At 45.6% G+C, this 25,162-nt stretch overlaps 1 protein-coding gene across 2 annotated transcripts in view; it reads right to left on the bottom strand.

Moving 5' to 3' along the window:
* Positions 1–324: 324 nt before the first annotated feature.
* CPNE2 (copine 2) overlaps positions 325–25,162 on the bottom strand; it is a 267,144-nt gene continuing 242,306 nt past the window's right edge. For both annotated transcript variants that reach the window (XM_070760761.1, XM_070760762.1), the window contains 5 exons: positions 16,940–16,994; positions 12,765–12,816; positions 9,550–9,683; positions 3,872–4,108; positions 325–917 (listed from right to left, as the gene is read on the bottom strand). In XM_070760761.1, the coding sequence (XP_070616862.1) occupies positions 810–917; positions 3,872–4,108; positions 9,550–9,683; positions 12,765–12,816; positions 16,940–16,994 (586 nt within the window). In that variant the 3' untranslated portion in view covers positions 325–809. The remainder of the gene's footprint in view (positions 918–3,871; positions 4,109–9,549; positions 9,684–12,764; positions 12,817–16,939; positions 16,995–25,162) is intronic.

Consider the following 25,162-nt stretch of genomic DNA (forward strand, 5'->3'; position numbering starts at 1 on the left):
TCTTGGCTTCAGTTGTGGCCGTACATCGAGGATTATCTGTACTGGGCTATATATGAAGCAGTGTTGACCATACCAGTATCTGAAGGTTTTAAGAAGAGACTGGACAACCATTTGCCTGGGATGCAATAAGGTCTTCTGCCAGAGGGTTGGACTAGATGACCTCCAAAGGTCCCTTCCATCCCTCTATGGAAAATGTTAAGCACCCACTTGGAGTCCTTCACAGGTATTTGATGCAACCCTGATGGGGAGTTGAGCTGTAACTCACCTGGAGGGGATTTGGTTCAAAGAAGCTGCAGGAGGACTCAAATCACAGCAGGCTTCAAGTGAAGAGTTCAGGGTCCTTTATTCACCCGAGTATAACAAATAATCATGTGTACATGGTATAAAAATGAACGTATAGAGCACAAGTACAAGTTGCAACATATTGAAGAGCGATCCACGTTTCTTTGGACAATGAGATTTTGAGAACTTCACATTTGGAGACAGTTAAGTTGTGACTGTAAAAAGGTCCTCTCGTTCCACAAAAAACTCATACAAAGAACATTCGGGTACTTCAAAGTTGACTTGTAGAATCAAGGAATATCTCGTATTGGCCACGGTGAGTTGTTTCCTTCCAGGATTCTTGAATGCAGATCCCCAAACTTCTCACAAAACTGCAAGTTGCCTTTGGAAGGAACCTGGCGTCTTGCTCCTTTTGATTAAATGAAAATCAGTTAAGCAGAAAGTCATTGGGAACCACGGGAGACATGCAATCTTCTGACACCAATGGATGTGGGATACATGCAGGCCAGGAGCAAACAGCTTGACTTCTAAGTGGGTTCTGAGTTGAGGGGTGCCAAATTCTGGTGCTTGAAGTATTGGACCACTTGCTGTGGGAGTTCTGCCAACACGGCCTTGGCTAACGTTTCTTTGGGTGCCTGAAACAACAAGAAAGCCAGAGTGACAAAAGGCTGGTCTGCATATCTGAGGAAGGGGACTTTGGAACCCCCGTCTTGGAGGGAAACGGAAGATAACATGAAACTCTGCCTCAACCATGGTCATTCAATCAATCAGAATAGATCAGAGGGACCTTGAAGGTCTCAATGCCGTGTCCTCTGCTCAGACAGGATATCCAAGACCTGTGATGTCGAACCTATGGCACACAAGCCACAGGTGACATGCAGAGCCATTTTAGAGGGCATCTGAGAACTTGCCTTATGTCAGTTCCAGCACACATGCGGGCGGGCCAGCTAATTTTCAGCCTTGGGAAAGGCTGTTTTGCCCTCCTGACATTTCAGGGAAGCTTCCCTGAAGCCCCAAAGTGCAAACCCCCTCCCCATTGAACAGACGAACTGGAAGTTGGGAAAACACATTCCTGGTTTGCACGTTTTGCTGTTTTTTGGGGTTCAGGGAAGCTTCCTGAAGACCCAGAGTGCAAAAAACAGCACAATGGGGCAAACAGGAAGGGCATTTTTTCTAACTTCTGGTTTGCCGGTTTGGTTGGCTTTAGTGAGGCCTGTGCGCATGGACGGGAGTAGCTTGCGTGTGTTGTGCATGCATGTGGGGGGGAAGGAAAGGGGTGTTGGCATGTGCACGCGTGCTAGAACACCCACACCCACTTTTGGCACGCGAACCAAAAAAGGTTCACCATCCCTGTCCTATACAATTCGAGACAAGGGCAGGGGTGGGATTCAGCGGTTCCAGTGAACTGGTAGTTACTGGCAGTGGCTGCCCCCCCCCCGTCTGCCCAGACATTATCCCATCCTATACAGCCGCCAGCGTTCCCCGTAAGCTGCGCCCGTGAGCAGGCACGCACCCCCAAATATCCCCACGCGCACCCTTTTCCACGGGTGCGCGTTCCCCATCCCCCTGCCAGCCCACGGGGGGGGGGGGGCCGGCAGTAAAAGGAAAGGGAGCCGCGGCGTTCCCAAAGAACTCGGAGAAAGCGCTGTCGCAGCCCCCTCGCTGAAAGAGAGGGAGAAGGAGATTTCTCTCTCCTTCTCCCTCTCTCTCTTTCAGCGAGGGGGCTTCAAGAGCGCTTTCTCCGAGTTCTTAGGGAACGCCTCCCTGCCTCTACTGCAGCCCACTTGTTGAAAGCTCGGGAGGAAAGTGCTCCCAGCGAAGGGGCTGCGAGAGGGGTGGGGCGGGCATTCCCGAAGCGCGTGGAGAAAACCCTCTGTCGCAGCCCTCTGGCTGGGAGCGCAGAAGTGGAGGAGGAGGAGAAGCTGCAGCCACCGCCGCGGGAGAAGTGAGAGAGAGAAAGAGGGGGGAGAGAGAGATAGCAAGAGAGAGAAGAGAAAGAAAGCAAGAGAGAGAGAGAAAGCAATAGAGAGAGAAAGAAAACAGAGAGAGAGAGAGAAAGGGGGAGAGAGATAGAAAGAGAGGGACAGAGAAAGTGAGAAAAAGAGAGAGAGCAAGAGGGGGAGAGAGAATGAGAAAGAGAGAGAAATGACTTGATTTAAAGCATATGGTAAAAAACACCCAAATAATAACAAAACAAAAAAATCCCAGCTGTTTGTGTTTGTGTGTGTGTGTGTGTGTGTGTGTGTGTGTGAACTCTTGAACCATTTCCAATAGCTCACCTGTTATTGGAAATGGTTCAAGAGTTCACATACACACACACAAGGGGGGAGGAGACAGGGATGGAAAAAGAGGAGAAGATAGTAATAATAGTAATAGATTTTGGTTTTGTTTTATTATTAATTTCTTTTAATAAAAAAGAAGGGAATTTTTTTCTTTCTTTCTTAATTATTTATTTGTTTGTTTGTTTATTTATTTATTTATTTTCTATGCTGCCCAGTCCCAAAGGGACTGCCGCTCAGACACTATACTTTTTCGCCCACACAGAAAAAAAATTAGAGGGAACATTGACAGCTGCCACGACTTTGAAGCAGTGTGCATGTGTGCAAGGTGCACGAGCAAGCGAGGCTCCCCCGTCCTGTACAGTGTTGTGAGTGCGCCTTGTCCACCTCAGATCCTGCCTGATTCTGAAGAGGATGAACCTCAGGGTACCCAGGGTCAGAGGAAGCTGAGTGCGAGAGTGGGACAGAGAGCGACTGGGGAGAGCCAGAGGGGGATGATGCGACAATGGGAAGCTGGTCCCTGTCAGATCCTGGGGAAGGCATATCGGGAAGACACATGGATCAGCCCACGGTATCGAAGAATGGCTAGAAGTGGGGCCTTGCAGCGTCCGTTACATGGAAGAGCTGAGAAACTGTGATGTGCCTGAAAAGAAAACTTAAAAATCCTGGTCTTTGCCTCCCAAGACATTCCAGACTCTCTCTCTGGGTTCACAAAAGTTGGCAGGGAGCTTCTGACTATGCTTGGATTCATTAGCAGTGAGTTATCTAGGAATGTTTAAGGACTGCATTGTGGCACACTTTCCAGATCCCAGCCCGGTTTCCAAATGTGTTTTACTGAACTCTGCATTGCAATTCATGTATCCTGCTTGTTTGAAAAGAAAAATGAGTTTTATTTCTAAGAAGTGATTTTTCGGGGCTTGGACTTTTATCGCAGACCCAGGAGCAGAACATAAAGTGACCGTGTTTTTGATGCAGCGCATGTGTGTGCAAGGTGTGTGCGTGAGCAAAGCTACCCTGTCCTATGCAATCACTGTGTTTTTGACACTGCGCATGTGCATTAGGCGTGCGCATGCTCATATTTCCAATTCTAGGTGAACCAGTTATTAAATTATGTGAAGCCCATCTCTGGACTTCTTCCATTTTTTCTTTTCCTTCCTTCCCCCCTTCTTTTCTTTCCTTCCTTCCTCCCTCCCTCCCTTTCCTTCCTTTTCTTTCCTTCCCTGTCTTCTGTTTTTCCTTCCCTCCCTTCCTTCTTTTCTTTCCTTTTCCTCCCTCCCTCTAATGCAAGTATGAAAATCTCCTGCACTTACACTGCGGAATTCACGGAATGGTACAAACTGGACAATATCCCGCACGGCCTCCTCCCCCGTGTACGACCGGAGCATGCGATTGTCGGCATCCAGAAACTCCATGGCAGCGAAGTCTGCATTTCCAACCCCGATGATGATGATGGACATGGGCAGCCGGGAAGCCTTTACGACAGCGTGACGTGTCTCATCCATGTCGCTGATGACCCCATCGGTGATGATCAGCAGGATGAAATATTGCTGGGGAGGGAAAGCGGGGAAGAAAAATCAGAAGCCCCAGTTCATCTGTAGGAGAGCAAATTTGGCAACTTCTAAGACCTGTGCACTTAAGACAACCATGTGTCCATGGCGATTCTCAGCCCTCCAGGTCATGGTGGTCCTGAAGGGGCTTTTTCAAAAGGCAGCTGGACTTTCTCTTTTTCCTCGAGGCTGTTTTGTTTCTTGTCCAAGAAACTTCTGCTCTGACTGGATGGTGGCGAATTCATGTGATATTAGAAGTCGCCAGGAGAGCAAAGATCATCAAACATGTTTAAATATGTCTTTCTTGAGAGTCAGGGCCTGGCTCGGGATTGACGAGGGGAGGCACCTATTCCCACTCAGAGCATTTTAGACACTTCCTTTTAATCACCATCATCCAACTGAGGCGCCAGGCAGTTTTAATCTGATTTGTGAGGCAGGCAGAAGACTCTGCTCCTTCCTTCAAAGGATGTCACAAGGAGTCTAAATGAAATGTGAATTGAATCGGATCCTGATTAGATTCATCTGGACGATGAGAACATCTCCCTCTCCCCCCCCCCCCAATAGTGCAGGTGATTACAGGGATGCAGTTGTGCAGAAGGCTGCTTTTTACAGGCAATGTGAATCTGAACGAGGATCTCTAAAAGGAGTACAGAGATGGCTGTGTAACAACCGAGGCAGAATTTTGTTCTATACATTTTCTCAAGACTCAATGAAGTTGGCTTCACAAGACACCAGAGTTCAAGCTCATGAGTAAGCACAGAAAGAAATCGGGAGCTATAAGCCACTTTTATATCAGAGTTTGTTATTTTTGGTTGGGAAATCTAGACTCGTTAGATGCAACGGCAGCATTAACTCACTTTTGGATGACCACTTTCTGGCTTTCTTACCTTCTTTCATGAAGGCAAATGGGTTGCATGTAGAAGAAAACACTTGATTTGCATTATACCATTTACAATATCAGGAAGGTATTTGTCAACAACAACTAATATCACACACACACACACAATTAGACTGGCAGTACACGAAATGCAAAGCATGCTTTGGGCTGGATGAGAGAGCAGACATGCAAACATTTAAGCTCGAGAATGGAGGCTTCTGACTTGCTTCAGCAGCTAGTCCAGGTGTCGGCAACCCACGGCTCCTGAGCTCATGTAGCTCTTTGACTCCTCTCCTGCAGCTTCCTTCCAACCTGGTCGCGTGACCTGCTCTCCACCCCAGCACACCGGCCCAACCCAGCCTTGACCAGTGCTAACCTTGCTAACACGAGGGCTGACGGTGTGGGAATGGGATCCAGGAGGAGGGTACGATGGAAAGGGGGACCAGCCCTCACGTGTCCCCTTGGCCGGCTGTTGCAGAGCTAGGAGGGCACACAAGAGCAGAGATACCCTCCTCAAATGAGCAGCCGGGCTGGGCTATAGTACAACAAAGGCATGCAGAGTGGGTAGGTTGACCGGTAGATGGGGTAAGCATCTTTGGCAAGGGCACTGCAGCTTTCTCCAAGCCTGATCCCTGGGGTGGGCATCAGTGTTCCCTCTAATTTTTTTTTGGTGTGAGCAGAAAACTATAATGTCTGAGCTGCACATTTCCATGCCTAGGCATGGATCGGTTAGAAACAAAAGGGGGTCACATGACCTCAGGACACACAGCAATGGTCATAAAAATGAAACGGCAGCAAAGTTTTGACCCTCTGATCATTGGGCTGCTGCGAAGGTCATAAGTGTGGAAAAGGGGCATAAGTCACTTTTTTCATGGCCTTTGAGACTTTGAACGGTCAGTAAATGAACCAATGAGGCCAACGTTTCTATCTCCTGAGTAAGACGGTTATTAAGTGAGTTCTGCCTCACTTTACCACCTTTTTTGCCACAGTCGTTAAGTGAATCCCTGCAGCTGCTTGAACATCCCAAAAGATGTTCACATAACCCTGGGACATGGCCACCATCATAACTAACTTGTTAAGTGTCCAAAGTTTGATCCAATAACCCCTTTTTTTTCTAACAAAATCCTTTCTTCCTAGAAGGAAGAATAGAAAGAATAAAATGGAAAAGGGGATTAAAAGGGGATACAAAAAATAAAAAAGAAAAGGATTTGGATCAAAGTTCTGCTCAGATTGAAGAAATTGGAGTTTGAGAAGGGTTGATTAAGCTTGGAGTATTGTTTTGTTTGCTCTTTTTTTAACTTCTATTTTTCTATTTAGATATGAATTTAGGAATTGCTGATCTGTTTTAATAAAGTTAGAAGTATTGATTATAATAAGATATGCAGTAGGTAATACTGATTTGGATTAATGCATAAATGGAATTGAATTTAGCACTTTGGCATAAGTTAGAAATATAATTGGTGTACTTTTTGAAGGAACATTAAGGAGGGAATTTAACTAAAAGAAAATGTATGTAACTGGATGACAAAATTAGAAAAAAGAATTTTTGCAACTTTTGGGATGATTGATATTAGTTACTAAGAAAATACTGCATCTTATTCATGGGAAATTAGATGGTACGTTGTATTGTTTGAATGTATGTTGAGAGAGAAAAAATTACACCCACCCCCCCAAAAAAAGTGCTTCCACCCTCTTTCCCTCCATTCATTTCATTCTTCCTCCTTCCTCCATTTCTCCTTCCTTCCTTCCTTCCTTCCTCTCCATTTCTCTCTTTCTCTTTTCTTTCTTTCTCTTTTCTCTCTCTCTCATTCTCTCCTTCCAGGTCTCTCTCATTCCTGCGTCCTCTCCCTCTCTCCCCCTTCACTCTCTCATTTGTTTATTTCTCCTCCCTTGTGTGTCCAATCACACTTGTCCAATAAATAAATAAAGGAAGGATCGTCCCGGAGCAGATTCCATTAGCTCCAAAATGGGGGGGGGGGGCAGCCGTGTTGGAGGGAAATGGGGGGGTGGGGAAGAAACGTTCTGCCAGGCACTCGGCTCCAGTGCCTCCTGCCTTTTCATCCTCCCTCCCCAAAGCTTCGTCCTCCCTCTCCAACCTCCACCCCCCTCTCCGAAGTTTCACAACTCCTCCCATTGTCTCAGCACTCACAATGATCAGCTCACATCTCTTTTGACTGCTGGATTCTCCCTTTCAAAACGGAGGAGGGGGGGGCAATCTTCCAGGCCCTCCAGCTCTCATTTCTCTCTCCCTCTTCCCCTTCTCTCTCATTTCTTTTCCCCACTCTCTTTCTCTCCCTCCATCATTTTTCTCCCCTTTATCATTTCTCTCTCTCTCATTCTGTTTTCTCTCCTTTTTCCTCTCCGTTTCTTTTTTCTTTTTCTCTCCCTTTCTCTCACTTGCTTTTGAGACTCCTTCACAGCGATCGGGTGGTTGCTGTCACCGCCATGCTCGCCTTGTGCCATGGGTGTATGTGTGTGTGTGTGCAAGCCTCTTGCCTCCACCGCCTCCTCTTCCATCGCCCTGCTGCCTGAGCCTATTTACAAGGGGCTGGTGGAAGACCTGATGTCGCTTTTGCTAAAGGTAGGGGAGAAAAAGAGTAAAAGCCACATCGGATCTTCCACCAGCCCCTTGTAAATGGGCTCAGGCAGCGGGGCGGTGGAAGAGGAGGCAGTGGAGGCAAGGGGCTTGCATGTGCGCCCCCCCACTCCCGCAGCAAAGGGGCCCGCTGACGTCAAGGACCCCCGAAGATGCGGCACGCAGCGACAGAGCCGGAGAAGCGAGGCAGGGCTTAGAGCTCACAGGGTGCCGGCTCCCTTGCGCTAGCATGGAAAACTCTGGGCTGAGCTTGGTTTTTCCCCGCGCCCCAGCGCGCTGCATGCGTTAGAGGGAACATAGGTGGGCATGCAAGGTTCAGTGGGGTCAGCCTCCTTTTCCTACTGCCCTGCTCAGAGAAAGCTATAGCACCCTCACCAAAGATGCTCAACCATCAGCCGGTCAACCTGTGAGCTCTGCGTGCCTTCACTGCACTTTGGCCAAGACCGGCCACTCACTTGAGGGTATCCCCTCTCATGCACAGCAGCTGGCCAGGGGGTCGAGGAGGAGAAGGAGGAGGAAACTGCCAGTGTGGGTCGCACTCACTCCTCAGCCAGGCCAGATTTTTGAAAAGTTGCCAAGAAGAAAGAAAAGGAGTAGCAAAGAGCCCCAAAGAGAGCGTGCTGAGGGGTAAGAGACACAGACATGGAGGGGAGAGAGAGAGAGAGGAAAAAAGAAAAACAAATGAGAGAGAGAAAGGGAGAGAAAAAGAAAAAAACCGAGAGGAAAAAGGAGAGAAAAACAAAATGAGAGAGAGAGAAATGATAAAGGGGAGAAAAATGATGGAGGGAGAGAAAGAGTGGGGAAAAGAAATGAGAGAGAAGGGGGGGAGAGAGAGAAATGAGAGCTGGAGGGAGAGAATGAGAGAAGGAAAAGAGGGAAACGAGACAAGGAGGAGAGAAAGAAAGGAAGGGAGGGGAGGAAGAGAAAAATCAGCGAGATAGACCAATGTCCCACAGAAAACACTGGGAGACACAAAACCTGGTTAGGCGTGGCTGGAGGGGCATCATGTGAGTGGGTGAGAGTGATGTCTAGTTGACCCCGCTTACCCAGATTTTGTGGGTCCCCATGTTTCCAAATGGCTCTTTGACTGTTTAAGGTTACAGACCACTGTTCTAGTCACTTGCTTGAAAGTCTTGCCATCTGAGTCCGAAAGTGAGAGGGAAGGGGAGTTAGAGACTAAGGAACCACTCAAGACTGTAGCACCCCCAGTCATGAGATTGAGTGAGTCAGAGGACGATGGGGAATTAGAGGAGCAGGACCCCCTATTAGATGCAAGAGTCAGGAGAACTAGGTCCAGACAGGAGTATCTGAGAAGAAGGGGCTCTTGGCCTAATAGATCTATGGGACACTTGGCCACACCTTGAGGGTATATAAGGGACAGGCTGGAAGAAAGGGAGCATGCAAACGCTTATCATCATGGTGGTTGATGAATCGAAGCTGAAAGAACTTTCTGCTTTCGCAGACTTCTTATTCATGCCAATTTCATGTGCTGCTGATTTTCCCTGAAGTTTGGTCAAACTGCCAGAAATCGCCTCAAGGACTGAGATTAATGACTCTTGGCTCGCAGCCTGGCTTGTCTTCTGCTCATTAGCTGGGAATGTTTCCAGCATGAGATGCTTTAAAGTTAACTAGTCTCTTGCCTAAATCTGTTTTTACCAATAATACTTTTGCCATAATCAATGTTTGAAGCATGTGTGGGCTTTATTTCTGTTCATTGACCCGCCCAGACAGAACAGTTTTGTTCCAGGACGTTTCATTATCCAAAGTGGGCAATGTCATCAGTGCTTACAACGTCACATCCTTCCAGCACTGATGATGCTATACCTATTTTGGGTAATCAAACGTCTATAAGAAACTGAACAAGCTCAGAGAGCACCAAGGTGGCCTCAATTCAACACCTGAGCTACAAATATTCTCCTTTATTAGGATCCAAGCCAGGGAGGCAAAAGAGGACGGAAGAGAACTTACGCTGGCAGATTCCTGCTGGGTGGCTTGGGCCGCGAACCGAGCCACGTGGTTAATGATGGGGGAGAAGTTGGTTGGTCCGTAAAAGCGAATGTGAGGCAGGCAACTGGAGTAGGCCTGGACGATGCCTTCCACTCCTTGAGAAGACGGAGAAGAGAAAGGCAGCATGAAGGAGGCTACTCCCAATGGCACCCGCACTGAAACAAACTACATCCTGGTTTGATACAGGTAGTCCTCGACTTACGACATAGCCACTCTTAGAAGTTCTAACAAACCTTCACAGGGGTACTTACCAAGTCCTGAAGTTTTGATGTTCCAGAATGAAACTGCCGTTTGCTTCTGGCTTTTGGCAACTTGGGCACAGAGCAAACCAGAGGTTCATTTAATGACATGGCAGTTGATTTGCGACTGTTCACTTAATAACTGCCACAACAACAAAAAGGCTGTAAACTCAGATTTGCTTCATTATCATCATAAGTCAAGGACCATCTGCAATCCTGTGCTTCTCAAGTAAAGGTAAAGTTTCTCCTGACTAGTCGTGTCCACCTTAGTGCTCATCTCGGCTTCCTAGCCAAGGGAGCCACTGCGTTGTCTCAACTCAGTGGCTAATATGGTTATACCTCAAGGTCCATGGAACACAGTTAGCAATAGCAATAGCACTTAGGCTTATATAGTGCTTTACAGCCCTCCAAAGTGGGCAAACTATGGCTCACAAAGAATACAACACGCACAAATTCTGTCCAAACTTTCATTTACTAAATTAAAGACTACTAATGAGCTTTCCAGTAGTTGTCAATCAAAAATGCAGTTTAAATCAGTCTTTGTTGAACAGCAGCTTTTAAGTCAACTTCATAAACAGCCAACATGAGTCCAGGAAATACTTAATCAAAAAGGCAGATCCAAAACGCAGCTGCACGAGCTGTTGTGGTTACATCAACACTTTGGGTGTGGCATTGACTACCAATAGGTGTCCGGTCACAGTTCAAGGTGTTGGTTATTACCTTTAAAGCCCTAAATGACTTAGGACCAGATTATGTATGGGGCCGCATTATGCCACATACCTCCCAGCAGCTGATCAGGGCCCACAGAGTTGGTCTTCTCATGGTTCCTTCAGCCAAGCAATGCCGACTGGCAAGGCCACGTGGGAGGGCCTCTTCTATGGCAGCTCTGGCTTTATGGAATCAACTCCCCCTGAGATCTGCACGATCCCCACCCTCCTGGCCTCCCGAAAGGCCATAAAAACATGGCTTTTCCAGCAGACCTGGAGCCAGTGAATGGTTCCATCTAATCCCCACTGAATGGATGAATGTTTTAATTAAGGCTTCTTGAAATTGTTTCATTGTTTTTTATATTGCTTTTTTTATATTGTTGCTGGCTGCCCAGAGTCTGTAAGGAGCTGGGCAGCCAACAAACCACATACATACATACATACATACATACATACATACATACATACATACATACATACATACATACATACAGTGTGAGCAAACAAGTCTTGGCAATATCAGGAAGCTTACAAGGGTTGGCAAAATGCCTAGAGGCTCTTTGCAGGAAGAATACCAAGAACAAGAAATGAGCAGATGCTTCGGAAGTCCAAACACGAAGGCATATAAATAAACGTTTCCTGCAAAGTGCTGCCTGTACCTCATCCCTTAAATAGGCTCAGGGAGTGGCCAATTAGCCCCAAGTCTTACTCCTAAGGAGACCTCCTCCTGAGGAACCATTCTGGCCTTTTGGCAGCTCTGTGAGCTCTTGCTTGCTTGCTGTCTTGCTTTCTTGCTTGCTTGCTTTATTACTTACTTACTTACTTACTTTCTTACTTACTTATTAGATTTCTATGCTGCCCACAGACTCAGGGCAGCTTACAACAGGAATAATACAAAAACATAAGAAATCCAGTAATTAAAATATCTAAATTTATCTAAAAATCACAATCCAATTTATCTAAAACCCCTATTATAAAACACAATCAATCACATTCATTCTATTTACACTCATGGCCGGAGCAGAGTATCCATGCCCAACGGCCCTAAGCTTGAGATGGCACACATTAGTTTTCAAAGATTTACGAAAGGCCAGGAGGTTGGGAGCAGTGCAAATATCGGGGGAGCTGGTTCCAAAGGTCCGGGGTTGCCACAGAGAAGGCTCTCCTCCCTCGGCCCCACCAGGCAACATTGCCTAGCTAACAGGGTCTGGAGTAGGGCAATTCTGTGGGACTTAACCAGTCGCTAGGATTCACGAGGCAGAAGACAGTCCCGTAAGTATAGACTCCTCTTCTTCCTCATCACTGATGGGAGGTTATGGGTGTCCTGGCTAAATTTCTACCTCTGGGACCAAGTCCTCACCAGCCTCTCAGGTGGGATCTGCTACCAGCCGCACCCCAACACCTCTCTAAGCGGTTTTAAAGAGTCAGCACATTGGCCCCCCTCCAACAATTTGGGTCCTCATTTTACCCACCTTGGAAGGATGGAAGGCTGAGTCAACTTTGAGTCGGTGAGAATCGAACTGCCAAATTGGAGGCAGCCAGTCGTCAGCAGAAGTAGCCTGCAGTACCTCACTCTAACCACTGTCTCACCGTGGTTCTTATCTTACCACTAAAGAAGTATCTATCTATCTATTCGCATTCTCATGCTTTTAAACTGTTAAAATGAAAAGTGCTGAGGCAAAGTAATGGTGCCTCTTTCTATTGTCTATCCACTCATACTGTTTATTCCGCCAGAGGCTGAGAGAATTCATACAATAATTCATAATTTCATCTAATTGACAGGCCAGGATATTGCATCAACCTAGATATTAGGGTTCAAAGTCTTTGGCTGCTATACTTGGCCAACTTTGATGCATTCAGTGGGCTACAGTTCAATCCAATCATTGTCTCCGATGTTGTTGGAGCTTAGATGAAATAGGCTCACAGATGTTTTTAAAAAAACACCCCAAGGCTTTTGAGGAAGCTAGTGGCTCTTTGTTTCTATTTCTTTTAATTTTTGTCATAGAGACTGAAATACATGGTTATTCCACCCCCACCTCCATTTTATGTTTATCTAAGCTTGCCTTGGGGGTCAGGGAAAGAAAAAATATGATCCTGCCTTTTGATGGTGATTTAGTTTGATTTATCAAGGAAACTTCATTTCATGGTCAAAAGGGAATTATTTTATTATCGTGGAAGATCACTCAGAAAATATACTGTATTGCTTTCAAGCCACTGTCGATGCACTTACCAAGGCAAAAAGGGTTGGTGGGATTAAAATTAATGGCAAATTCATGAGAAACCTGCAAAAGACAAAAGAAAAGGGGGAAAATTGTTAAATTTTGGTTGTTTAATAAGCCCAAAGCATCTCTAGACACCAAAGCTTTAGGACAAGCCTTGGGCTAGTGTTCACACGATGGTGTAAGCCTCGGGCACAGATAACAAATCATTGTAGCAAACCATTTGTACCACATTCTAAGCCAAAAGAGACTAAGTTATGCCTTCTCATGATAATCTCAGTCACGTGACTCCAAGGCACTGCTGTGATCATAAATACATGCCAGTTGCCAAGTGCCCAAATTTGGATCACGTGACCATGGTCGTAAGTGCGAGGACTGATTGTAAGTCGTTTTCCTCTGTGCAATTCTAGCTTCGAATGGCTGTAGGTGGAGGACTACCTATGTCAATGGATTGGATACCTCTTCACCCCATAGAAAGGTTATGAACAAACATCTCTCCTACCAGTAGCCCATCTCTTCTTAGGCACATCCATCAATCACCAGCTTTTTCCGCAAAAAGCCCATAAAGGGTATCCAGGGAATCTTCAACCTCATGGGAAGCAAACCCGGGCATTTTTGCCCCAAGCAAAGCTGCTTCATCCTCCTGTTTCAGAAAAGCTGGAATCTCGAGATGTCCTTTAACATTTGCAGCACGACTCCTGGGTCGGCCAGCCGTCTTCTCCTCTCGCTTTCATGAAAGTACTGTGCAGCACCATAGCAACAGGAGCATCAGGAGAACAAAGCAGGGCCCATTTATCCCTTATCTTTCCATTTATATCCAACTTTGGGTTTTATTACAGAATACAGAACAACGGACTTGGAAGGGAACTTGGAGATAATGTAGTCCCAAGATGGCGAACCTACGCCGTGGATGCCACAGGTGTCACACAGAGCCATGTTGCCTTATGTCAGCTCCAGCGTGCATGGGCGCACTGGCCAGCTGACTTTCGGCCATTTTTGTTCTTTCCATAAGGTGGCATTTAGCAGTCTTTCAACATTTGAGGGGCTGCCCCAAAGAAGATGGAGTGAAACTATTCTCCAGCTATTCTCCAGAGCACGTGAGGGCAGGAGAAGAAGCAATGGGTGGATATTAACCAAGAAGGGAAGCAACCGGGAACTAAGAAGAAACTTCCCAACAGTGAGGACAATTAATCAATGCCTCCAGAAATTGTGGGTGCCCCATCACTGGAGGCTTCTAAGAAGAGACCGGACAGCCATTGGTCCAGAATAGTACAAGGTCTCCTGCTTAGACAGCGGGTTGGACTAGAACAGGGACGGTGAGCCTTTTTTGGCTCATGTGCTAAAAGGGTGTGTGCACTTGTGCCCACCCCCAGCCCTCATCCCGCTCATGCGCACAAGCCCCCCTCCCCGTTGCCCCGCGCATGCGCACAGGCCTCACAACAGATTCCCGAAGCCTGGGGGGGGGGGAAATGGCCCTGTAGGCCAACCGGAAACAACACGGGCATTGCATTATGGGTGTGGGTGGACACACTGCATGCTTTTGGCACCTGAGCAGAAAAAGGTTCGCCATCACTGCCCTATACACCCACAGGTGGCACATGGAGCCATATCGTAGGCCACACAAGATGCTGCCCTGTCGCTGGCACATTTGTCTCAGCTCCAGCACACGTGCACGTGATGGTCAGGGGAAGGCTGTTTCACCCTCCAGACGCTTTTGGGAAACTTCCCTATTGCTGCAAAAAACCTCCCAATGGACAAACTGGAAATTCAGAATATGCACTTCTGGTTTGCTGTTGTGCTGCTTTTTGCACTCTGGAGGGTTCAGGGAAGCTGAAGTTGTTCTGCTGATTAATTGTTCTAACTGGCAGGAAATTCCTCCTTAATTCCAGACTGCTTCTCTCCTTGGTTAGTCTCCCCCCATTGCTTCTTGCACTGCTTTGGAAAAACGGGTCAGCCTCCTTTTCCTTCTGGCAGCCCCTCTAGTGTTGGAAGTCTGCTCTCAGGTTGTCGCCCCTCACTTTTCTTTAGCTGTATCTTTCTTTTGCTGCCCTCCTCTTGCCCTGCCAAATCCGGATTCCTGCTGTTGTGCACCAAATCTGTTGACATAGGGCGTTCTGAGGCCTTTATATAACTTATTGACAACATTCTGTTCAGTGGGGAAGGTAAAGGAAATAGACTGCCAAGAGTTAAGCCAATATGCCTGCCTTGTGCTTTGAAAGGGTGTTAAACAAATGGCACTTTCATTTTTTATTTGTTACTCTGGCAGGTGGCAAAGGAGAAAGTTCAAAGGAAGTACCAAAGATCTGATAACACAATATCTGCCTCATTTATTGTTCATTCAGACCAACAATACACTAGAATCGGGCCAGCAGGGGTCTCTTCTACATGATGGAGTTCCTTCCTCCCTCCAGAATGACTTCAAACAGGGGTCTCCACCCTTGGCAACTTTAAGACTTGTGGACTTCAACTCCCAGAACTCCTCACCCAGCAAAGAGTTGAAGTTGAAGTGTCTTAGGACACAGAATAATGGCTGCAGAAGATAGAATAGCAGAGTTGCAGGGACCTTGGAGGTCATCTAGTCCTATTCAAGCAGGAGAATCTATACCCGTGATGGTGACCCTATGGCAGAGGGCCACAGGTAGCACAAGAAGCCAAACTGAAGAGAGCACGCGAGGCGTTGCTCCATGTCCGCTCCAGCACACGCCAGCCGGCTAGTGTTCAGCCTTGGGGGAAGCCGCTTTGCCCTCTGGAGGCTTCGGGGAAGCTTTCCTGAGGCCTCCGAGTGCAGAAAAATGCCCAATGGGCAAACTGGAAGTTGGGAAAAACAGACTTCTGGTTTGCCTCTTGTGCTGTTTTTGGCATTCCGGAGGCTTCAGGGAAGCCGTTTTTTCACTGTCCCAGGTGTCAGTGAGGCCTGTGCTCATGCCTGGGGATGGGGAGGATTGAGCGCATGCGCGGGGGCTGTATGTCTGGGGTACGCATGCGTGGGGGGAGAGAATGGGTGTGGGAAGGTGGGGGTTGCTACTTACTGCCATTACCAGAATGATATGTGTGCAGCTCTGCATTGCCGGTGTGCATGCCTGTGCGCCCCAGTGAGATTTTCCTTGTGTGCCTACGCAGGAAGCAAAATCTTATGCGAAGATGCGCACGCATGAGATTTCAGAGGTTTTTTTGCTTCTCCGCATGCTTCCTGCGCAGGCACACAAGGAAAATCTCACTGGGGCACACATGTAGATGCTGGCGTCACAAAGCTGTGCACACTGCTCCATTTTTGCTACCGGTGCACAGTGTGGCCCATACCGGCTAGCAACCCAAGACTGGGTGTGGGCACATACGTGCACACTAGCACATGCACACGCCTGCTGTTGGCATGCAAACCAAAGAAGATTCGCCACCGCTGCTCTCTCCCACTCCAGACAAACGGCTGTTCGATCTGGAGGCACCTTGGGGGTCTTCCAGAGGAAGTCCCTGACCCACAACCACAATTAAGCCCAGAGGTTCTGTTGCTAAGCAAAGATGCTAAATGTGCTTTCCCCCCATTTTACAACCAGGCTTGCCACAGCTGGGAAAGGAATCACTGCAGTTCTTCAGTTGGTAGCTTGGTTGTTAAGTGAATCTGGCTTCCCCATTGGCTTTGCTTGTCAGCCAGGCGCAGAAGGGGATCGTGTGATCTGGACTGGCCTAGGATTTTGGAAATTGAAGTCCACAAGTCTTAAATTTGCCAAGGCTGGACACCTGTAGAATAAGGCAGTGGTGAAATCCAATTTTTTTCACTACCGTTTCTGTGGGCGTGGCTTGGTGGCCATGGTGTGGCTTTGTGGCCATGGCAGGGGAAGGATGCTTCCCTCCCCACTTTGGGGCCAGCCAGAGGTGGCATTTGCCGGTTCTCTGAATTACTCAAAATTTCCATTACCGGTTCTCCAGAACCTGCTGGATTTTACTCCTCGTATAGACTCTCTGATGTAAAGATGGAGGTGATGTGAAGGGGACCAAAAGTGAACAAGCTGCCCTAAATGAGCTGCTGTAAAAGGACACAACCTGCTCCTACACCAGAGGTTCTACCCCTCCCTGAGCACCCCATACATCCCATTTTGTAATAGTGGTTAAGCAAATGCAACAATAGCAAAGCAGATACAGCCATTGTTAAGCAAATCCATTGACTGTAATGGGCCTCATCCCGATTTACCTTCCAGTCTGGTGGGAGTTGGGCCCCAAATCCCAAGGCAGGAAACATTTTGTCTCTGCAAAAAAATCAAGAAAACAGAACAAACATGAGAGCCCCCGTGAGGAAATATCCTTTGCTAATACTGTCTTCTTCCATCTTTATTATTTTTCTAAAGTTATATACCTTTTAAAAGACATGCAATCATTAAACATTTATACATATATACCACTAGGGATATCTTATGGTAAGTTTCTCAATGATCAATTTTTGCTTATATATAATTTACCCTTATGATGATGATGATGATGATGATGATTAATTAGATTTGTATGCCACCCCTCTCCACAGACTCGGGGTGGCTCACAACAGAGAGAAAACAATATGTAATAACAAATCTAATATTAAGTCTAAAATAATAATTTTACATTAAAAACCTAAAAGCCCCATTATATAAGAAACATACACACAAGCATACCATATATAAAACTGCATAGGCAAGGGGAGATGTCTCAGTTCCCCCATGCTGACGGCAGAGGTGGGTTTTAAGAAGTTTACGAAAGGCAAGGAGGGTGGAGGCAGTCCTAATCTCTGGGGGGGAGTTGGTTCCAGAGGGTCGGGGCCGCCACAGAGAAGGCTCTTCCCCTGGGTCCCGCCAGCCGACATTGTTTAGTCGATGGGACCCGGAGAAGGCCAACTCTGTGGGACCTAACCGGCCGCTGGGATTCGTGCGGCAGAAGGAGGTCTCGTAGATATTCTGGTCTGGTGCCATGAAGGGCTTTATAGGTCATAACCAACACTTTGAATTGTGACTGGAAACTGATCGGCAACCAATGCAGACTGCAGAGTGTTGGTGTAACATGGGCATACCTAGGGAAGCCCATGATTGCTCTCGCAGCTGCATTCTGCATGATCTGGAGTTTCCGAAAACTCTTCAAAGGTAGCCCCATGTAGGGAGCGTTACAGTAGTTGAACCTCGAGGTGATGAGGGCATGAGGGCCGCAACTGTGAACCTGAAAGATGTTTCTCTAATGTGAGCTGTGGATCGAGGAGGACGCCCAAGTTGCGGACCCTCTCTGAGGGGGTCAATAATTCCCCCCAAGGTGATGGATAGACAGATAGAATTGTCCTTGGGAGGCAAAACCCACAGCCAGTCCATCTTATCAGGGTTGGGTTTGAGTCTGTTGACACCTATCCAGACCCCAACAGCCTCCAGACACCGGCATATCACTTCCACTGCTTCATTGACTGGACATGGGGTGGAGATGTTCAGCTGGGTATCATCGGCATACTGATGATACCTCACCCCATGCCCTTGGATGATCTCACCCAGCGGCTTCATGTAGATATTAAATACCAGGGGGGAAGGTACCGACCCCTGAGGCACCCCACAAGGGAGAGACCTAGAGGTCAACCTCTGACCCCCTTTAACACTGACTGCGACCGACCGGAGAGGTAGGAGGAGAACCACTGAAGAACAGTGTCTCCCACTCCCAACCCCTCCAACTGGCGCAGAAGGATACCATGGTCAATGATATCAAAAGCCGCTGAGAGGTCAAGAAGCATCAGGACAGAGGATAAACCCCATCCCGGGCCCGCCAGAGATCATCCATCAACACGACCAAAGCAGTTTCCATGCTGTAACCGGGCCTGAAACCCAACTGTTGAGGACCTAGATAGTCGGCTTCTTCCAAGGACTGCTGGAGCTGGAGTGCCACCACCTTCTCAACAACCTTCCCCATAAAGGGAAGGTTGGAGACTGGACGATAGTTATTAAGTACGGCAGGGTCCAGGGAAGGCTTCTTCTTCTTCTTTTTTTCAAAATACTTTATTAATTTTCCATAAAAAGACATACAGACTCACAAACATTTAAACACATAGTAGGGGTTACAATTACCCCTCTCTTCTTGAAGTCAATTTTTAATACAGAAAAAAGGATAAATTCTTAAGTCATTAAGTCAACATAATATTCTAAGTGAAAAGCAAAACCAACAAAAAATTCCAATAACATTTTGATATATTCATACAATTTTCATAACCTTAATTTTATTTTTGTCTATCCATGTATAAACTTTATTCCAGATAATATAAAATTCAGATTCTTCTTGATCATTCAGCCTTCTTGTCATCATATCCATCTCTGCACAGTCCAAGATTTTTTTAACTACATCTTTTTTGGGAACATTTTCCCCTTTCCAGTTTTGTGCATAAACTATCCTGGCCGTTGTTAAAATATGTACAACCAGATAAAAAAATATCTTTTTTATATTTCTGTTTAGCTATACCTAAAAGATAAAATTCTGGGGATTTTTCTATTTCATGTAATGTAATCTCTTTTATCATTTTTTCTATCATTCTCCAATATGTCCTAACTTTATTGCAGGTCCACCATTGATGGTAATAGGAACCTATTTCATTTTTGCATTTGCAACAATTTGGGGAAGTATTTGGGAACATCTTGGCAATTCTGTTCGGAGGGAGATGCCATCTATAAAACATCTTAATTTGGTTTTCTTTTAAAGAAACTGATTTCGTCATTTTCCAATTTGTAATCCATACTTTCTCCCATGTCTCTATATCAAATTCTTTGCCTAAATTTTACACCAAGTTATCATATTATTTTTAAGAGTCAAGTCAATATTTTTATGTTCAATCATGTATTTATATGTTTTCCCTATTAATTTCTTTGAGTTTGTGGTCAATAAACTACTCAAACTTTTTTGCTCTTATTAAATATATATATTTTGCTATCTTTTTGAAATCTCGACTGTATCTGTATATATTGCCACCAATCTATTTTGAATCCTTCTTCTTGCAATTTATATCTTGTTTTTAATTTCATTTGTTCATCTAATAGTTGTTTATACTTTGGTATCTTCCTGTCCGGTATCAAATTGGGGTGGGATATCGCCTCTAGTGGGGATATCCAGTCTGGCAAAGATAAAAAGTGAATTTTCTTGAATTCTTTCCAAACCTCTAGTAAGTACTTTCTTATTGTATGTCTTTTAAAATAAGAGTGTGTTTTTTCTTTATCATAGCAGAGAAAGGCATGCCATCCGAGCATCAGGTCATGCCCTTCCAGAATTCATGTTCTTCTGTTTTCTAAAGTAACCCACTCCTTAATCCAGGTTAATGCGGCTGCCTTATAATACAATTTCTAATTAGGTAGAGCAAACCCACCTCTTTCCTTTATATCTTCTAGTACAGAGGTCCCCAACCTTTTTTGCACCAGGGACCGGCTTTAAGCTAGACCAGTTTTCCATGGCCCGGTGGGGGGGGGGCTTTGGTCATATGGGGGTGGGGTTATGGAGGGGTGGAGCCAGGGCCGCCATCAGGAATTTTGGGGCCCCATACAGCCTAAGTGTCTGGGGGCCCCCTCCCCGCCATTTTAAAACTACTTTATTTTGCGACATACCAATTATGTATGAAATTTACCTTCTTTGGGGAGGGGTGAAAGGGGAGAGTAAGAGAGGAAGGAGTGAAAGAAGGGAATGAGGGAGGAAAGAAGGGAGGAAGGAAAAGGAAAGGAAGAAATGGAGGGAGGAAAGGAAGGAAAGAAAGAAAGAAAGGGGGAAGGGACAGGAACAGAGGAAGGAAGCAAGGAAACTTATGAAAGGGGAGAGTAAGAGAGGAAAGACTGAAGGAAGGGAGGGAGGGAAGAAGGTAGGAAGGAGAAAGAAAAGAAGAAATAGAGGAAGGGAAGGTAAAAGAGAGAAAGAAAAAGAGCAAGAAAGCAAGCAAGCAAGAAAGAAAGAGAATGAAAGAGAAATAAAAATAGAGAGGGGGAATGAAAGAAATGGAAGGAGGGAAGGAAGGAGAGAAAGAAAGAGAAAGAAAGAAAGCAAGAGAGAGAAAAAAAAATGAAAGAGCAAGAGAGCAAGAGAGCAAAAGAGAGAAAGAAAGAAAGAAAGAAAGAAAGAAAGAAAGAAAGAAAGAAAGAAAGGCAACTTCAAAGAAAGGCTCACTGAGCATCTCTCACTCTCTTTCTATCCCTCTTTCTTTCTTTCTCTCTCTTCCTTTCTATCTCTCCTCTTCCTTTATCTCCTCTCTCTCTCTCCCCTCTCTCTTTCTCTCCCCCCTCTCTCCCCCCCTCTTTCCCTCTCTCCCTCTCTTGCTATCTCTCCCCCCTCTCCCTCTCTCTTTCTCTCTCTCCCTCTCTTGCTATCTCTTTCTCTCCCCCCTCTCTCCCTCTCTCTTTCTCTCTCTCCCTCTCTTGCTATCTCTCTCCCCCCCTCTCTCTCTTTCTCTCTCTCCCTCTCTTGCTATCTCTTTCTCTCTCTTTCTCCCCCCTCTCTCCCTCTCTCTTTCTCCCTCTCCCTCTCTTTCTCTCTCTCTCCCCCCTCTCTCCCTCTCTTTCTCTCTCTCCCTCTCTTGCTATCTCTTTCTCTCTCTTTCTCCCCCTCTCTCCCTCTCTCTTTCTCCCTCTCCCTCCACTCACCCATACCGGGGGTCTTTTTCGGACTTGCCAATCCAAGTCACGCAGCCTTGCGGAGCTCCTGGTGGTCTCTCATCCCCGAATCAGCCAGGGAAACACGGCCCCCTCTTCCCTGGCCTGAAACCAGCGAAGGTTGGGGGAATTTCTGCGCAACCCCGGCCACTTTCGGGGTTAAATTCCTCTCCCCGCCCTCTCCGCACCTCCGAAGGGAGCAGAGCAGCATTGCTGGGCTGGCCAATTCTGGGCAGGGGGCGAATTCCTCCCGGGGGGGGTGGAGGTGTGGATGTGTGCGTGCGCCCAGAAGGCGTCTGAACTTTGCCCGGCGGAGCTCTGCAAACACGAGGCAGGGAGGGGAGGGAGGCCGTTGCCCGGCCAGCGGGCACCAAACAGGGCAGGGCTCCATGGGAGGGGAGGGGGCGCCCCGCGTGGGACCCCCCCCCGGCGGGCTCCGTCCGGTCGGGAAAAAGGAGGGCAGGGGTCTCTCGGCTGGGGCGGCGCTGGGGGTGCTCTGCACACGCTCAGGGGGCCCGAAGCTGCGTGTGAAAGGGAAGGGGAGGGGGCACCTCGCGGCTGGGGGCTGCCTGGCTTTGTGATTTTGGCTGGGGGGGGAGTTAGGAAGGTCCTACTTCTCCCCCCCCAGCCAAAAATTCAAAGCCTATCTGCTGGATACGGGCGATGAGTGGGACAGAGCGGCGCGGAAGCCTCTTGCAGCAGCTGCCACAGCCACCGGCTTCGGCGCCGCTCGTCCCGCTCATCGCCCGTATCCAGCAGATAGGCTTTGAGTTTTTGGCTGGGGGGGGAGAAGTAGGACCTTCCTAAGTCCCCCCCCCAGCCAAAAACTCTAAGCCTATCTGCTGGATACGGGCGATGAGTGGGACAGAGCGGCGCAGAAGCCTCTTGCAGCAGCTGCCACAGCCACCGGCTTCGGCGCCGCTCGTCCCACTCATCGCTCGTATCCAGCAGATAGGCTTTGAGTTTTTGGCTGGGGGGGGAGAAGTAGGACCTTCCTAAGTCCCCCCCAGCCGAAATCACAAAGCCAGGCAGCCCCCAGCCGCCAAAGGAGCCTCCTGATTCTCCCCCCCCTGCCCGACGCCCCACCCTGTCCTGTATTATGTCCTCTGCCGGGAGGGCAGCAGCGCCGCGGACCGGCTGGAAAACCCCAACGGCCCGGTCCCGGTCCGCGGACCGGCGGTTGGGGACCTCTGTTCTAGTATACTTAACTTTATTCTTGCCTTCTTACCCTGCCACATAAATTTTTTGATGATTATTATTAAGTCTTTAAAAAAATTTCCCCCAGGGTTTATAGGTAGTACTTGAAACAAGAACAATATCTTTGGTAAGACATTCATCTTAATAGTTGCTATTCTTCCCATAAAGGATAATTTTAAGTTGTTCCATATTTCTAAATCTTTTTTAATTTCTTCAATTACTTTTATGTAATTATCATTTTTTAACAATATAGTTTTGGCTGTAATCCAGATTCCTAAATACTTTACTTTTTTAACTATCTTCATATCTGTAATAGTTTCTAGTCTTCTTTCCTGCACTTCTGTCACATTTTTAACTATAAGTTGTGTCTTATTTTTATTAATTTTTAAACCTGCTACCTTACCATATTCTTCTATCGTAGCAATCAAGATTGGTAATGTTGTCAATGGGTTTTCTATTATAAAGGTCATATCATCTGCATATGCTTGTATTTTATATGATTCTTTCCCGATAGTTATTCCTTGTATTTTACTATTTGCCCTAATTTTAATTAATAATGCTTTGAGGGATAAAATAAACAATAAGGGTGAGATTGGACATCCTTGTCTCACTCCTTTGAAAATTTCAATTTTTTCCATTTGTTCATTATTTAATATCATTTTCGTTGTCTGTTTCGAATATATGGCATCAATTAAATTCACAAATTTGGTACCAAATCTCATTTGGTCCAATTACATTTTGATAAATGTCCAGTCTACATTATCAAATGCTTTTTTAGTGTCTAAAAACATCAAGGACATTTGTTTCCCTGGATGTTGTTCATAATATTCCAATGAGTTAATAATCATTCTAAGATTGTTTTTAATTTGCCTACCCGGTAAAAATCCATTTTGATCCTGATGTATTATCCTGGTGTATTATCTCTTCTAAAATCTTTTAAAGTCTTTCTGCATAGATTGAAGTAAATATTTTATAATCAACATTTAATAGTGATATGTCTATAATTTTGTATTTTATCTTTGTCTGTCCTGGACTTATGAATTAATGTTATTAACAATTCTGACCAGGATTTTGGAATTTTACCGTCCATAACACTTTCATTAAAAATTTCCAACATATTATTTATTATTACATCACTTTCTATTTTGTACCATTCCGCCGGAATAGCGTCCAGCCCTGTAGCTTTATTATTCTTTTGTTTTTTAATGGTTGTCTGCAATTCTTGTATTGTAATTAAACTATCTAACCTTGCTTGTTGTTCTTCCGTTAATTGTGGTAAGTCTAATGAATTTAAATACTTAAAAATCTCATCTTCTTTAATTTCTTCTTTCTTATATAGTTCTTTGTAAAAATCTTGAACTATTCTTGCTTTTTCATCACTTCTATATTTTTAATACCTTTATCATCTACTAGTTCTTTAATTATTTTTGATTGTCTATACTTTCTTAGTTTGTATGCGAGCCATCTTCCTGGTTTATTAGCATGTTCATAATACTGCTGTTTGGCCCTTCCAATTTTTTCTGCTATTCGCTTTTGTTCAATAAGCTTTATTTTATACTTAATTATACTCCATTTTTCTCTTAATCTCATAGTCTTTAGAATTATGTTGCGATACTAGCTCAAGTTGTTTCAACTCACTAATCAGTTGTTCATATTCTATCCTTTGTTCTTTATTTTTCTTTGCTATATAAGAGATCGTTAATCCTCTAATGTATGCTTTAGCTGTGTCCCACAAATTTTGAAAAGAAGTCTCTGAATTGTTATTAAATTGAAAAAAATTTCTAGTTCTTTTTCTATCCATTCTTTATATTATCTATCTCTTATAACATTCCTGTTCATCTGCCAATTCATCTGTCTCTTATTATTCTTCCAATATATCACTATAGGAATGTGGTCAGCCCAAGTGTTGGTATCGATCTCGATTTCTCTAATTTGTTCTGCAGTTGTTTTAGAAGCCCAGGCCATATCTATTCTAGTCCAAATTTTATGGGGATTAGAGTAAAATGTATATTGCCTAGTTGAAGGATGTCTTTCCCTCCAAATATCATTTAATAATAGCTCTGATCTCATTTTCTGAAAAGTAGTTGGTAAAATATTTTTCTTTTTCTTATCTTTTTTCTTCCCGGAATGGTCTAATAACCTATCTGAAATTGCATTAAAGTCCCCAATTATGATCGTATTTTCAATATTTAATTCATTTATTTTTTGGTGTAATTGCTTATAAAATTTTATTTGATTTTCATTTGGAGCATAAATAGAAACAATGACAAAAGGTTTTGTATCCATATTTACCTGTACAATTAATATTCTTCCCTCCTGATCTGCATATAATTGTTTGGAATTTATTGAATTTTCAATATATATTGGGATACCTCTTTTTTTTGGGTTCGCCAAACTAGTATACATATTCCCAATTTTAGAATTTAATAATAATTTTCTATTTGTCTTCTTAATGTGTACTTCTCCCAAACGCCGAACCCGGAAGTTCGGGTTTGGCGTTCGGATTCAGGAGAACGCTGAGAAGCCCCCCGGCTGTTTCAAAAAGCGACAGCCGGGCGGCGGGGCTTCTCAGCGGCCTCCTGAACCCAAACTTTTGCCGAACT

This window comes from Erythrolamprus reginae, chromosome 9 (assembly GCF_031021105.1).
Source record: "Erythrolamprus reginae isolate rEryReg1 chromosome 9, rEryReg1.hap1, whole genome shotgun sequence".
In the NCBI taxonomy this organism is placed as follows: domain Eukaryota; kingdom Metazoa; phylum Chordata; class Lepidosauria; order Squamata; family Dipsadidae; genus Erythrolamprus; species Erythrolamprus reginae.